This window comes from Glossina fuscipes, unplaced genomic scaffold, assembly GCF_014805625.2.
Source record: "Glossina fuscipes isolate IAEA_lab_2018 unplaced genomic scaffold, Yale_Gfus_2 1, whole genome shotgun sequence".
NCBI lineage: Eukaryota > Metazoa > Arthropoda > Insecta > Diptera > Glossinidae > Glossina > Glossina fuscipes.
Genome location: NW_023998415.1, coordinates 4,536,587 through 4,552,870, shown reverse-complemented (window position 1 = coordinate 4,552,870; position 16,284 = coordinate 4,536,587). Strand labels below are relative to the sequence as shown.

The window sequence follows — 16,284 nt, the reverse complement described above, 5'->3', positions numbered from 1 at the left end:
TTTTTTAATAGAACCAGTAGCACAAGAGATTGTCCCCCATTCGCGTAACGAGATGACGGTCATAAAGAGATTAGGAAAGAGGCAGAGATCGGACGTACGCCTTCAGTCACTGGACACTCGCTACAGCTACGACCACATTAAACTCTACCGTACTTGAAATTTCGTTACCTACTCGGCTGCTCGCGCAGATAATCAACCATAATCTGTTTATATAGAGATGGGTATGAAAAATTGACAAATACGATCCATAAGTAGGTAAATTTAGATGTTGATGCACCATTGTTTATCATCAATATTCATCATAAAACAACAAATGTTGAATCTTTTTGCCACAGCAAGATAGTAGCTTGATGTTTGTAAGAACCTCTATATATGAAGGGTCGAGTTCAAAATCCTCAATCTCATCTCAATTAAATTTTCCACGCATTTCATACATGAATCTGTATATCTCGGACCCATTTTTCGCGAAAAATTTGAATGTCAAAAGCTTTCTTCGAAAAATGGGTCTTACGATACAGGATCTTATGCTCTTCTTCTTATGGAAATATATGAAAATTTTTGTAATCTGATTTATTTGACGTAAACATATCGATTTATCAGGAAAGATGTCTAATATTCCGAGCTATAGATTGAACAAAAAATTACATAGACAGATGGACAGACATACTTAAGTCTTGTTCAGAAAATGATTCTAATAATTGATAGAATGCGAGAAGAGTCTATCTCCAACCTTTCTCTATGTTGGATATATTCTCACAAACTTGATTTATCCTTACCACTTAGCTTTTTATTTAGAGAGTTGACGTCCGTCAGGTCAACAGTTATCTCATAATTCCCTAATATCCTAATTGGAATCTTATACATATAATCTAATTAAGATTCTCGATAAACTATTCATTTTTAATTGACAATTTGACAAAGGCAAATTCAAAATGATTTCTTGGATGATTATTGTTCATGTCACTGCTATTAATTTATGGAACATTCAAACGCTATCCACTAACATCTTCAACTTATAGTGCAAAACTGCTTGTCTTCTAATAATATATGTGTGTGTTCGAATAACTAAACGGTTTAACAACAATTATTGTATATAAATCAAAAAAAAAAAAAAACAGAACACATGTACACTTTAAGTAACTGCTTAAACTAAACTAAGCTTGGCAGATCAATTTGGACATGTTCACATGTGGACATATGGACTTTGAATGATGGATAATTTTTTTTTTTTTTTTGATGGAAATACTTGATTATAAGAAATCATAAATGCTTATATATATCCTATATATATATATATATATATATATATATATATTTTGTCTAAACAATTATTGAATTATAGCAATTGTGTAGAAAAAATTATGCAAATATAAATAAATTCATTTAAATTCCACTTTCTTCTGGCATTAAAAATAATTAAATACTAATGAAGAGCGTGCACTTAATTATACGATTTTGTACGACTTCGAGTTATATATGGCATTTTAAATGAATTTTATGGTAAGAAACAAAAACCGATAAGGCAGTAAGAAAAAAACAAAAAAAACTTTTAAAAGCCTTTTCTTAAGCTGAAAGGAATTTTTTTACTTTTTTTTTTTTAAACAGTATCTTAAGGAAAGCTATAGTCTTGTTGTTTATTTATTCAATCAATCACATGCGAAATCTTAAACTAACAACAATCCAAAATATCCACAATTGAGTTGAAGGCAAATAAACAAACTTTCGTTTACGGTTTTAATGCTTTATGTCATGTTTGCGACATTACACACACACACACACACACACACACACACACACACACAAACACACATACGTTAATAAAATCGCAGCGTTTGCGTGCCTGGACAAAATTCCTGAAAATAACGGAAAAATATAAATAAGCAAAAACTATTTGACACAGTGAACATCCGGTGTTAGTTTGATAGGACCGCGACAGCTATTTAGTTATTTACTGAGGTTTTATAAAGTCGTGAAAGGACTTATATTTCTTTCCCATAAACTATTTATGTGCATGAAATTTAAAAAATGCAATCTAAAAACAAGCAAAAAGCATTATAATCAGACCAGGCCAACGATGAAATACCCTACACCTTTTCACCATATTTAATACTTTATGTATTTATATTATAAAATACCAAAAATTATAATAAATATTAGTTTGTTTGTATGTAAAAAAAAAAAAAAAAAAACGCATGCTCTTCCTAGAAGCTTTATCTTAAGGGGATGTGAGATGGACTAACGTAATTCAAATTTAGCAAAATAAATTTACATATGAAAGATTTTTTTATTCTTCACCCTATTTCTATCATAATAGAAGCATGAAAAAACTACGGCTTACTTTTCTTCAAAATCCTGATGCATGGTAAGGCCCTGAAAAATATTCAATCATGGGCCAAATTACGTCCAGTTCATTTTGCAGATACAATCAAATTTTTATTGTCAACTAATTTTCACCATAAAATATTAATATATATGAATATTTTTCTTATATACACGCCCACCGTTTCATTAGAACCGTTATATGGCAGGCCCGATTCCAATAATTTTCAATTCTCATTTAGTATGCAATTAGACAATTGGGCAATCCGATCGATGAAGAACCAAACGAATGGGTAGACTTTGTTAAATTGATTCAAAGCGTTTTACCGAACACAGAAACAAATTCATTTACGCCAGATCGTCAGTAATGCAAACGGACAGACCGCCTTACAGCTACGTAGAAAGTTTGCTCTAAGTCATAAATCGGGATAGTGCATAAATCTACATAAAGTTAATAAAAGTTTACCACACATGTCGTAGTGTATAAAAATATTAGCATATTAGACATGATTAGTAAGTCTAAGGAGAACGTAATATTTTAACTTAATAAGCTGGCTTGCCGTTCCTTATAATAATATATACGTATATATTATATAATATATATAATATATATAATATATATATATATATATATATATTTATATATGTATATATAGGAGGTATACATTTATTTACAAAAAAAAAAAAGAGTAATGTGTGTGTGTTAAAATGCATGTTCTTGCATATGCATGTGTGCAGTTGCCTCTTCCATGCATACATACGTTTATATTCATATATGAACTCTCTATAGCAGGGTTTCTGCTCTAGAGTGTGAACAATTACCGGAAGTAAGTTGAAAGTCTTCTCGGTTGGTTGGTTTGTAAAGGAATTTTGTTGGTTGATTGTTTGGCAGCTAAGTTAACGCAAATACTTATAAAGGGAGCACCAAACATCAACATTATTGCGTTTGGCACGTTTCTAGAAAAATATTTAAATTGCACATGTCATAGTATATTTGCGGGATTTATTTGGGAAAAAACGCTACATGGGCTCGGGTTAGGCGTTTACATATTTCATTTTTTAAAGCGTGTTAAATAAATTTGGAGCGACGGCGAGTCTTTTTCAAGTCTTCCAAACATAAATATTCACTAATTAATAAGAATGTTGATGTGCATGCAGACTAAAGCATTAGCATTGAAGCATTCAAGCTAAGTAAATCTCAGCCATATTTAGTGCGCATTATACGCACTTTAAAACTTTTTATGGTGGCCTCATATCTACCGCATATGGTGTGCATTCATTTGACTTTTGCATAACTATAGAAAGGTATCTGAATGTGTGTTATTCTCCACCGGTTTATTATATTGCTTGAAGCACTTTTGCAGACTTAACGAAATAGTTTGCAATTGTGGCTTCCCTTCTTTTACCACAAATTAATTAAAGTTTATATTTGTGGTTTCTAAAAACTTCTCTACAACATATCTACCTACCTATCTATCGACAACTGTTTCCATTCTGTCTGTCTTTGTGCAAATCATTCAATAACTTTGAAATTTGCCGAAAGCTTTAAATCCATTTCATTCATAAAATGCAATCTAGACTGGAGCAGTCAGTCGGTGTTGAATTGTTTTAATGCGAAGGTTTGTTTTTCTTCTTTCTTACATTTGAATTCGATTCATTCTCTTTCTCTCTCGCCCGTTCCCTCAATTAAATCTAATGTACATAAAACTCTTAGTAAAAAGAAAAAAAAAAAAACAAAAGAATTTAGTTGGATAAGTTTTCACAATGTTTTTAAAAAATTGTATTCACTCCTTTTTTTTTTTTTTTTTTTTTTTTTTTTTTTTTTAATTATATCATATTCAGATATAATTATTTGAATAATAATTTTATTACTTGGATCGATTTCTATTGAATTTGATTAGATTTGATATTAAGCTCCTATGGTATATGCATCTTCCGTGTACGTGTTTATTAAATCAAAAACAAGTAACAACATTAAAGTGATACAACTGCCTGCAGCAGTTCGCCTCCAATACTTGATTTATTTTCATCATAAAATGACAAAAATTATATCTTACATCCACGTAAAGGCATGCATTTCATGGCAACTCCTCTATGTAGGCGTAGTGCGAATTTTCTTGTCACACTTTTTATGATTCTTCTTGTATTACATCCTACACTACTTGTGGTACATGGGCGGGGACATATTACCCACCTTTTATGATATCTGATTCTTGTCCCTCGGTCCGTCCGTCTGTCGTCCTATTTTCTTGTGTTCGTTCTGATGAAAGTTTTTTGCACCGACATGCTTTGACCAGAAGACGAAAGCTATTGAAAGCTATTTTCAACTACGTCCCCTATAACTCCCTATTTTGAAAGGCAAATATATGAAGGGTGATATAGGATATTTAATGGCACACCATGTTTTTACCGATTTTTATCATAAAGTAAATACATTTACATACATGCTTACATTTCATGAGAGCCTTTACATGGCGTGGAATTCGGAAAAAAGACCTAATTTGAGGATTGATTTTTGCTACAAAAATGAGATCGCTTCAGCTTTTTAGCTTATTTTCGTTAAAAAGAAGAAACTTCTAAATTTCCAAATTATTTACGTAATTTTAGTCGGTCGAAATGCTATTGCTCATGATTTTTGCAGAGAAAACTTTAATTGCAAATTGTTCCCATATAACAACTTTTTCAAAATAAGGCATTATGAGAAGAGTGGTGGTAAGAGTAATCCGATCCAAATCATTTTCAATAAGTATCATCATTAGACGTAAGCTTGTCATTGTACGAGAGACAATACACGTATCGACAAAAAAAAATTGAACTCTGAAACGATTCATATCATAAAAGATTGGTTTATCTTAAATCCTTGTGAGTGTTAGACACATCTGAACAAACTTAATAAGTCTTGTACTATAAATGTTGAATCATATAAAAATTATTATAATTATATAAGAGATTTTGAGGTTTCCCCGCAGTTCTTCAGTTGTCCAGTAAATAAGTACGTTGACGTGTTTTGCGGCGTTGGTGAGTGTGCCAGTCATTATATTGATATGTATTCTGATGTCCATGTTGTCCGCATGTTCTAAAGGCATGTAAGTCACGGATACCTTCACATCATTATCGATGATGGAGTAATCTACCTTAATAGTTCGTTGCACACTTACTTACACGTATGCATAAATAAACATCACCTTTTCTCTCTTATATACGTATAATATTATATCTGAAAGAGAATTTTTTTATTATAATATAAACAAAGACATACTGCTGCCAAACTATACCGCAAGCAGATCTGAAGAAAATGCAATTGTGACAATGGGGAATAAGTCCAGTATCGTAGGGAAAGTAAATAGGGAAACGAAGAAGAAGTCCTCGAAGAGGAATTCGAAAGAGCAGTCATATTTGAAATGTTTAAATGTTTTGTTCTTCCAAATTACTTCAAAAATGCTTAAGCATAGCACTGCGATAATGCGACAGGAAAAATAAGTGCTTCCGCTATCGTAGCGGTCTCCTTTCTGTATTTTTTTCAACATTGATTTACCAATTTTCTCGTCTACGTGATGAGCAGACGTTGTTCGTTAAAGCAGGAAAATCAAGAACAAGAACTTCATTCGCATTAGCGAATACAAAGGTGTATTGAAAAGCCGGTTTATCTATAACAATTTCATTCCATCTCTAAAGTACCCCAAAGGTAAACATCTATAACATGAATATTGACGGAGTATTCAGTCGCGTCTACAATGATTATGTGGATTATCTGGATCAGATTAGTTTCACAAAAACTATAAAACTTCAAAATAAGCATAAAATAATTTGAAATCAATAAACAGACTTGCGTAGGCATTATGCATGTACTCTACAATCAGATTTTTAATACGAAAAAAAAATGAAAATCCGAAAACATCATATGCCATGCCATGCTATGCCATGCTTTTCTATCAATTAGCTGAACATAAAATACGAGCAAAACGTTTTATAAAACACACAAATGGTAAACTGTTATCAAGATATATATATATATATATATATATATATATGTATATATATATTTATACATGTATAACGAGCGATTTAATTAATTTATGAAATCAAAAATATAAATGAAAAAATCTTTTTAATAGCCATAAACAAAATATTTATTTGAAAATGAAAACAAGTAAGAGAATTTTAAATTTCGGTTATGAGCGAATGTTTTATGCTCTTCCTTTACTTTTATTTTAAAACAAACTCGGGAAACAGCAAAAAAACAAAAATTTAATTTCTATACTCTACTCTTTTGAAAACATAGATGCTCTCAGCCTGTAGCTATACCAGAAGACTGACCATCGGCCATCATCTCGCGCGGCAGAACTTCTAATACTCTTAAATAATTCGTAGCCAATAACTGAGAGGTAGAATTATTGTCCGGATCATTTTTGCAGACAGGACAGGCAGAGATACTTAAAACGGTTCTTACTTGATACTTATCAAAAATATATATGTCTTCCTTTCAGATTCCTTTTCAATGTTGCTAACGTTGTGACAGTATGAATATACCTTCAACCTACTAATCATCCCTTCAATGCAAAATAGAACGCTTTTGGTTTTTTTTTTTCTTCTTTCTTTTATTTTTTTGCAACCGAAATAATGAATTAAAATTAATATGATAGAAATAAGTGCGAAGGAGTTCAAAATTTTCATTTTTTAAGCTTTGATTTTTTCTCTTTTTTTTTTTCAACATGCAGAACGTGTATAGCGGGGTATAGAGGGGTATAGTATAAGTTTCACATATATATGTCTACAATGCGGTTGAGGGAAGTGTGAGCTCCGTAATATCGAAGATATGTTCCCGTCGCGTGGTCTTTATCCATTCAAATATAACAGTTTAATAAGCAAACGGGAATTTACATTTAAAGTATTTCTACATATATACATAGGCTACAAGCGAGTACTTCTAATTTTTATTACTTAAAGTTAAAAACAAGAAAAAAAAAAGAAAGAGAAAAAAAAATTTACTAGAAATATACTGTGCCGCTTAAAGTTTTATCTACTTTAGCTTAAAGCTCTGCACTTGTGTTAACGAGAAAACTAAAGCATCGTATCACCTAAAAGTATGCATTCCTCCTCTGCATTTCAGTTTGATTTAAACTTCTTCACAACAAGAAAATGTAAAAAATAAAAACCCTAAAGGAAAAAACAATACACGCCACAAACACACACACACACACACACACACACACACAGAAAAATGAAAGCAAAACAAACCCTGAAATATTTCCTTAACAGTATTGAAACGATGATGAATACTTCAATACAATTAAAACAATAAACGGATCAAACGTTCAACGTCGTCTCGCAAACAAAGTGTATCCATGAATTATAAAAGATAATGCAAAGCTAGGTCGGGCTTTGCAACAGCAATCAGTAAAATTTCGGGTACTTTTGACCAATAATTCTCAAGCGTTAACAGCTGCAGCAGCAAAATGTAAATCTCAAGTACAAAACAAATGCAACGGCGCATCCTTAAATACCCTACACCAGCCTATACAGTTATTCATGTAACGACTTCTTAAAATTAAGCGTTATATGGCAAATAATCGAAAAAAAATTATCCGAATCAATTCATTTTCAATAGACTTGATCCTTGGACCAAATAACGTCAGTATATCAAATTTCATTTCAAATGTTGCAAAAATTGCCTCCTCTATGTGGAATAAAAAAAAAAAAACAAAACAGACTAACGTACGGACAAGCTAAGCTTCAGAATTATTTCCTCAATTGATCGGTATAGTAAAAAGTTGTTCGGCCTTAAGTCCTTCTACCTTCGCGCCACAAGTTATATGGTAAAGAAGTGTAGCTTTCACGAGGCCGCACAATGTGCCTTAATGATACATTTTAAGGGCGAAAAACATCAAAGTAATATTCGGTAAAAAAAGTAACAAAATAATGTCTAATAACATTTTCACGAACGTTTTAAGGAAAGTGCAAAAGCAAAAAAAAAAAAAAAAAAAAATAGAACCAGAGAGGTCGCAATGTTATAAAGTTAAAATAATCAATGCATATTATGACAACAACAACATTGGCTTAGTTGCTTCTTTAATTAAACTAAAATTAAAATAAAATGAATGCGAGATGAATAGGAAGAAAAAGCGAAACGAACTATGTTTGCAGGAGGGGATGCACAATGAAAGGACATAAAGCCGTAAAGCCGTTCGATTAGGCAAAGGCCAACTGACGAGAGTTTCGAAAATTGATAAAAGTGTGACGTGCAAAATCGGGCAACCCCTTTTTTAACCGCCCACAAATTAACTGCCAAATGCATTATGTGATTTATTTTCAAGTATTAGCATATAAATCAATTATTATATTATTATTATTTATAAATACATCTACATAGTTATTATCCTTACGAATGAAGCGAAAAAACATATATATATATATATATATATATATATATATATATGCATGTTTCATAGTTATTTCACATATTACCCCTAGTTATAAAACTTATGTTATGTAAATATACGTACATTGTACATAACTTGCTAAATTGATCCGTCCACCATAATTGTGCATGACATTCCACATACACATAAACATAGGTTGCTCACTGCAAACATGAGTACATGCTTAAACCATGTACTCAAACTATTTATCAACATTTCCCCATCTTCACGGTTTAGATGAAGATGGTCTGCATTTATATATTAATATAATAACAAAACACTTATTTCAATACTCAGGCGGCCGCTTACTTTATGCAAAGGGACAAAACGATATCTTTTGTCGACATGGTTGCCGAATCAATGAAAAAGCAATCCCTATGGGAATGGTAGATGGATAGTTTCTAAAATGACTTAATTAATGCGAAAAGTTATCATTGAAGAATATTGAACAAAAATGTTCATTCTTACATAGTAAGAATATACAAATATTAGTAGATATCTAAGTTACTTTTACCCACTCGGGATAAAATATTACTCGCTAATATGTCCGCGTATTATTACTAACTTATGCGTCAGCCAGGAACCCTGGCTGGCATAGTATGAATAGCGGCAGGGAGACGACCTTCGCCCATACAGCGGTAAAGTTCTAGCCAACCTTAAAGAGGGATCGTCTAGCCTTGCTCTTGAGCTTACGATATCTTAGGATATTAGGATCAGGGATTTTTTTTTCTGTGCTGACAATGATGCTTGTCCTGGTTATCCCCTACACTCGCACTCGACCACACTTAGATACAGAATTTTTCCACTAGGTTTTCCCCTGCACTCACCGTCGGCCGCACTTAGCTAGGAAATACTGTTCCGACGATGATGCTTGCCCCTAGTTTATCCCCTGCATTCACTGTAAGAAATTGTAGAGAAATGTTAGCAGACCGCGACAGGGCGTCCTTACTCTAAGAGAAAGTCGCTACGGTCTACTGCAGAGACTTATCGAGTATTAGAATAACCGTTTTGTATTACCCGAATAAAATCGAGATTAAGTAAAACGAAGAGGGTATTTCAAGCGGCGACGCAGGCAAAGAAAAAGGTACGACATCCTCCGTAATAAAAAGTTTCAAATAACGTGCGTCTAAGCTGACTCGCACGTCAGGCACGTGGGAAAACGCTACGTTACAAAAACAATGAAAATTTTGTCGTGGTTGAATGTGCAAACAATTTGTAGCCACATATAACCGCATTTGCTCACTCGGCATGGATTGCAAGAAACTTTACTCTTTTTGAAGACTATATTCTCAACTCCAGATCAACAATAGCATCAACATTTTAAAACAAATCATCGATAATGCCACTTAGATGTAAGTGATAGGTTAAACCTGACAGTCAATTCAACGATTATATCCCTTAATTATGTCGCATTCAATATGAGTTCTTCTTCTTCTAAGGAGATATCAACTATTACCACAACTATGATATCGGTAAACTTACGAGCAGAGAGTATGCCCCGGGTAATAGACATAACGAAACGCTACGCAATTAACAATTTTTTTTTTTTTTTCGAACATAAAATGTTATATGGAAACTTAATAAGCTGTGAATATCAGCACAGGTGAAATATGTTTCAGTCATTTTTGTAAGAGAGAAAAACTAGGAAATGTTGTTAAGACTACTAAATAGATTTAGACGGCTAGACGGCTATTGGCGACCGGGGTACATGATACATCCTCTTTATCTCACTTGTACGGCAATCAGACGTATAAAATCCAAGCTGTAGCCTATTAAGTGTCAAAGTGTTTATTGCATCGCTGCAAAAATAAATATCGAAATGAATGGCCAACGTTTTATGCATAGTCTGATAAAACAATCTTCTAAATCCGTCCACGTATGACAAGTAATTATGCGCTGCTATAACCGGTGTGCCTGACTTCACCATTCTCTTTTTGCGTTGTTTCACCCTCCGTCACCATGAAAGTAATGTTGAACTTTGGCTCTGCTTTCCTAGCTTTGGCCAATCACTTTTTCTCCAAGCGTGTCTTCGAGTTTGTGGCGTTTGTCTTATATGCAGCATATTTAAAGGAACAGAGACCTTTGCAGCATTAATCGGCAAGCCGTTCATGTTAAATTTCTAACATGTGTTCTTTGATGTAAATGGTCCACGTTGCGAATGTGGGAGGGAAAGGCACGTATTTAAAAGACGACGAAGACTTGCCAAATTGCGCGTTTTAGATCAACATTGGCTTATTGATTGATTGAGTCCATCGATGTGACGTACAAAAATGCCCGACACTACATATATGATGATCCCAAGTCGTCACACGTGAAGCTCGCAATTCCCCCTCCCCCCTTCTCACGCAATCTTCTTAAGTTTAATTTTATTTGTATGTAAGTATAGATATGTACGGGAATATTTTCATGCAATGCAAATATGAAAGCACATATTTCGGAAACACGTACAATATGCACACTTAGCAATAATTTATGGGGTTTAATGGGTAAAATGGAGGGTACATTTTATGAAATTTTGGAATTTCGAAATTTTATATATTCGTATGCCTTTGAATTTAAATGAATATGTAAATGTTCATTTTTACAATTAGGAACAATCACAAAACTGTTGAAATTAGTTCGGGCCATTATTTCAGGTGAACATCCGGAGGCAATGCAAACGGGAAGTTCCGGTTGTCACTACAATTGGTTAACAATTATGCTGCTGATATGTTTAATATTTTGTTATAATCAACATGCAACGGGTGCATTAGACGCCGCACTAAATACAACAACAAGCTCGACCGCAACGAACAACACCAAACGTATAACAAAGCAAACGCAACATTTGCCTATAAAATTACCACCTACCACCTATATTATCAGCACTACCGTAGCTCATGTTATTACTGCAACCACTACCGCCGAAACGACCGCCACCACAATCATCAATACCGATCTGAATCGCAACAACGTACACTGCCACTGTTTAAATCATCGACATGGAATGGGATGCCATCATTCATATCAGCTAACATCAAATAATGTTAATGGCCGGCGTTATTGTTGCGGCTGCTATTGTTTCTGCAAAGTGGATTGGGGGCGGCAAACACAGCAGCGGCTACATTTTCCACGCAGTTATTGTTCATACATTAATAATAACGAAAGCAAATTGATTTGTCTGAGATGATGTGTAAATACGGCCTTCCCAAGCGTAACTAAGAAAGCTGGTTAAAAATTAGTTTAAAAACAAAAATTTATAATCAAGTAAGTAAAAAAATAAAAATTAAATAAACATAAATACGTACAACGTAGCTATCATTCTCACCTAAAGATAATTTTGAAAATAAAATAAATTTATATAATTCATAATTTTTTTGTTAATAATCCAACTTAAGATAAAATTAAATTAAAAAGAAAAAAAAAAGGAAAGGCTTGCAGTTGACGTATGTTAAATGCCCACCTATGAAAAACTCAAAGAGAGTCCGATGAATAAATTTACAGATATTAATGCAAATACATCCATCTATCCATCTTCCTACATATATTTCTGTGTATTCTGTTTATTAAGCCTGTCCATCATTTATTTTCATGTTAACAACAAAACAATGAAACAACCAAATAACCAATGAAATTAAATAGAAAAACGAAGAAGCTCAAGCTTTGAAATCCTATTGTGGCATATATATATTTACACATTTTATCGGCATACATCGGCTTGCATACATTTACACAATCAATGAATGAATACATGCTTGATATGGTATATAGGTTGAGGCGATTAATTAATACATCACTCAATATACTGCCGATTTAATGCATGCATGGCATCACAATTCACACAACCACACAATTTCGGGATAATATCAACCTTCGAACAATACGTGTCAAAATTTCATGAGATTGCGATCAATAAGTTTACAAGTTCACTTCTGTTATTTTCCGAATAATCGAAGAAAGTTCTGAATTTCATTTACTGAGTAAAATTTGCTTTCATGCTACGGCGACTCTTGCATTTTGAATAAATAAATTTCAAAGCGATTTGCTAATTTTAAATGCCAGTCGCATTGATACCGTTGATGCTAAACACTCTGGTCGCCAGAATCCGGCAATAGTTCTAGGAAATATGTGCATGAATGTGAACAAAAATCATGTGTGAAGGTCGAAAACTGAGTTTGCGTGCCTTAGATGACACCTTAACGATATCAGGAGGATAGTATATTTACTAGCATATTTTAAATGAACATACGTCCATGAAAAAGTTCTATGCGGAATGAGTGCCGCGTGGTGCTTACTTTCGATAACAATCTGCTGATGACTCAACGCGTGTTTTCACACAGTATACGACAATAAATGATAAATATGTTCATCACTACACTCCAGCGTCAAATCGGCTGTCAGTCGGGTGTACAGCAACCGGCGAAAAGCGTCTAATGCGACCAAAAACGTACCATGAACTTATAGTCGAAATATTATGATGTTTTGACACGTATCGTATTGACACTATCGAAATATCCTATAAGACAGTCAACAGTGTTGTCATTTATGTGACAGATCGGGCAGACATTGAGCATTATCATATAACAAGGATTCGTTAAAAAGAAAGTCCGATAAGAGATTTGTGGCCATAAAATTAATACGCTTTGTAGCGTAAGCTAAACGCATCTAAACAAAGTTTAGACTTACTTTGCGTAAATGTTGAACGTAAAATATTTTCGAATCCATGTTTACTCTCTCTTAAGTCTCTCTCCTATGAGAAACATAAGAAAAAGGACAAACAAGCAATTATATGTATCGCTTTGAGTGAAGCGCTTCATAATATAATATTTTTATTTTTTTTTCTTTCTTTCTTTCTTTCTTTCTTTCTTTCTTTCTTTTTTTCTTTTGTGCTTTAAGTAAATGTGTGATAAGTAAATTTAATTCATTTGCGCAATTCACTTCCTCAAAGAAATAATGTAATAATCAATGAACGATGCATATATAAATAGAAATTAAATATTATTAATTTTAAGGCTACACAAAGAGCAAGAGGGAAAGAAATTGTGTACTTGAATACATTTCTTAATTTTATTAAAATAATCAATAAATGTTTTGAAAAAAATTTATTTTTTTTTAATTTTTCCAAATATACAGCAATAAAATCGTAAATGAGTCAAATTGACTCGTTCTGGTAATCTAGTGTTAATATATAAAACAACTAAGGAAACTATATTCGGTCGTCACCGAATCTTTTATACCCATTACTCTTATCCTAAAAGAGACAAATTAAGTAAAATAACTTTATATGAAACTTTTCACGCATAGACGCGCGGGCACTGTAGGAGCGTCCTTTGAAAAGTTTAGATCTCTTACAAATTCCTTTGCCAGTTCATAGGCCATCTCCATTTTCGGTAACGGAAGGATGTTTAATAAAAATACTAAAATATCCTGCAGAGACAGACAGACAGAACAAGTGAACAGACGAACATGTTTATGTGCATTCCAAGTTTGAAACTAGCCAAGAATTTACATGCTTTATGGGCTCGTTGAAGCTTATTGCTACGCCCTGTAAGCGTATTGAAAAAAAATTAAATTTTGATACACTATAATATTGAGTAGGCGTGGTCAATTTTTTCCCGCTTCAATACCAACAAGAACTTATAATGCTTCTACCAAATTTGAAGTCAATTGCTTTTTTTTTGCCGCCAGAAGGATGTTTACAGCAGACCTTACACAGACGGACAGACGTACAGACGGATATACTCAAATCGGTGTAGAATTTGATGCTGATCAAGAATATATAGAGACTGTGTGGGGTCTCTGAGCTTCCTTCCGGATGCTGCAAACGTTTCGACAAAACAAACATACCTTTCCTCCTTTGGTGATGGGCATAAAAAAAGAATGGTCATGGGTTCAAATCGCAAGTGCGTTAGAGTTTTTGATAAAACTGATAGCGTTAGTGCTCCAAAATTGTAGTCTTAAAAGTTATCTCTCGGGCTAAATTCAGAGTAAATTATGGTTTATTTTGCAGCTTAGACCTTGGAGTGATATTCTGAACAAAAGATCGTTCAAACGTGAACCATGGTTTTCAAAGCATTGACGCGCAATGACTCTATACAAAATTACTTGTGCGATATCGGCAATAGCCTAAAAAATGTTCGTATACAAATGTTCGAAATATTGGTCGACTCTCAGCATTGACTTGGGCTTTGATCGCACGCTAACTCACACGCAGCATAGAGAAACCGATTCTCTAGTGAGCAAACAATTAGCCCACACAACTGAGTTGCTAACTTGTTTTAAAAGTTATTAATAATTTCTAGATGTATGCAGGAATCGTGCAGCCGCTGCATGACAACACTGTAAATGTATTGGATATTTCTACACATAAAAGCACACAAGAAATATACAATTGAATGAAAGAAATTGCAGTTTTAACAAGTAAAAATCCTATAGCGGGGAGTTGTCTTTTCACAAAGAACTTTTCAAAATTAGGCATTATATGGGCTGTGATCCCTACTATTTTCACTAGCTGTCATATTTGGACCAAAACACGTCTGTGTACCGAATTTCATTAAAATATTTTCAAAATTGCAGTCTTTCGATTGAATACAAGAAAACAAGCCAACAGATGGACAGAAAATAATTTTCAATCGATCGGTATAATAATAGATGCGTTCATCTCATGTCCTTAATGTGGTGTTTACATTCGCACAAACTTAGTATACCTTTATATCGCAAGTAATGTGGAGTATAAAAAAATCCCCCTTTACAAAAGTGAGTCAAGTCAGTCTTATGTCCCTTATACATCTTCGACAATATTGTTTTCCACAGATACCCTAAGGCGCAAAGACTTTGGAATGTAGTATGTGTAAATTTTATACTTCTACAAGCAGATGATGATGATGATGATGACTGATTTATATAAATTTATGCGATGAAGTGATGAGCGAACCGTAAGTATTTTTCTGCGGATCACTAAAAAATCCTATTCTAGGTTTTTAGATAAATTTGACATCATCATCGGAAAGTGAAAAAGAAAGAAACTATTAAGTTCAAAAATGATTAATTATTACTATGGGTTTTTGGTTGTATAACATGAAACAGTTAGAAATCAATCGCTAATACCCCGTGAATGATTCATAGATATATTAGATATCGATCTGACTTAAACTTTATCTAAACTATATCTACCGTGGAAAAAAGCAATGTCGCGACCAATAGCAACGAAGAGATGTGTGAAAGAAGCGACAATACAAACAAGTTTACCCACTTATGGATCATATATAAAATACGCAGCATATTTCGATGCATATTTCTATGCATTAGAAATCTTTCATTTATCTAATGTGACAAACAACAAAAGTGTTGCTTAAACTTTCATCGCTTTTCAAATTTTCAAATTTGCACAAATTGAAACATGTAGGGCTTAAAGTTGGCACATTTCCATTTACAGATCGAATTGTGCGTCAACATTTCCAAGTTATAGAAAATATAGATTTAAAATTTTGTACATAAATATGCACCACTTATACCCACATACACACACACACACACACACACACACACACACACACACACACACACA

At 33.3% G+C, this 16,284-nt stretch overlaps 1 protein-coding gene across 3 annotated transcripts in view; it reads left to right on the top strand.

Moving 5' to 3' along the window:
• LOC119645052 (junctional adhesion molecule A) overlaps positions 1 to 13,041 on the top strand; it is a 177,783-nt gene extending 164,742 nt beyond the window's left edge. The window contains exon 6 of one of the 3 annotated variants that reach the window (XM_038044869.1): positions 11,375 to 13,041. In XM_038044869.1, coding sequence (XP_037900797.1) covers positions 11,375 to 11,907 — 533 coding nt within the window. In that variant the 3' untranslated portion in view covers positions 11,908 to 13,041. Of the gene's footprint in view, positions 1 to 11,329 lie in introns of all 3 variants that reach the window. The other 2 variants (XM_038044868.1, XM_038044867.1) reach the window with 2 other exon arrangements.
• The last annotated feature ends 3,243 nt before the right edge of the window (positions 13,042 to 16,284 follow it).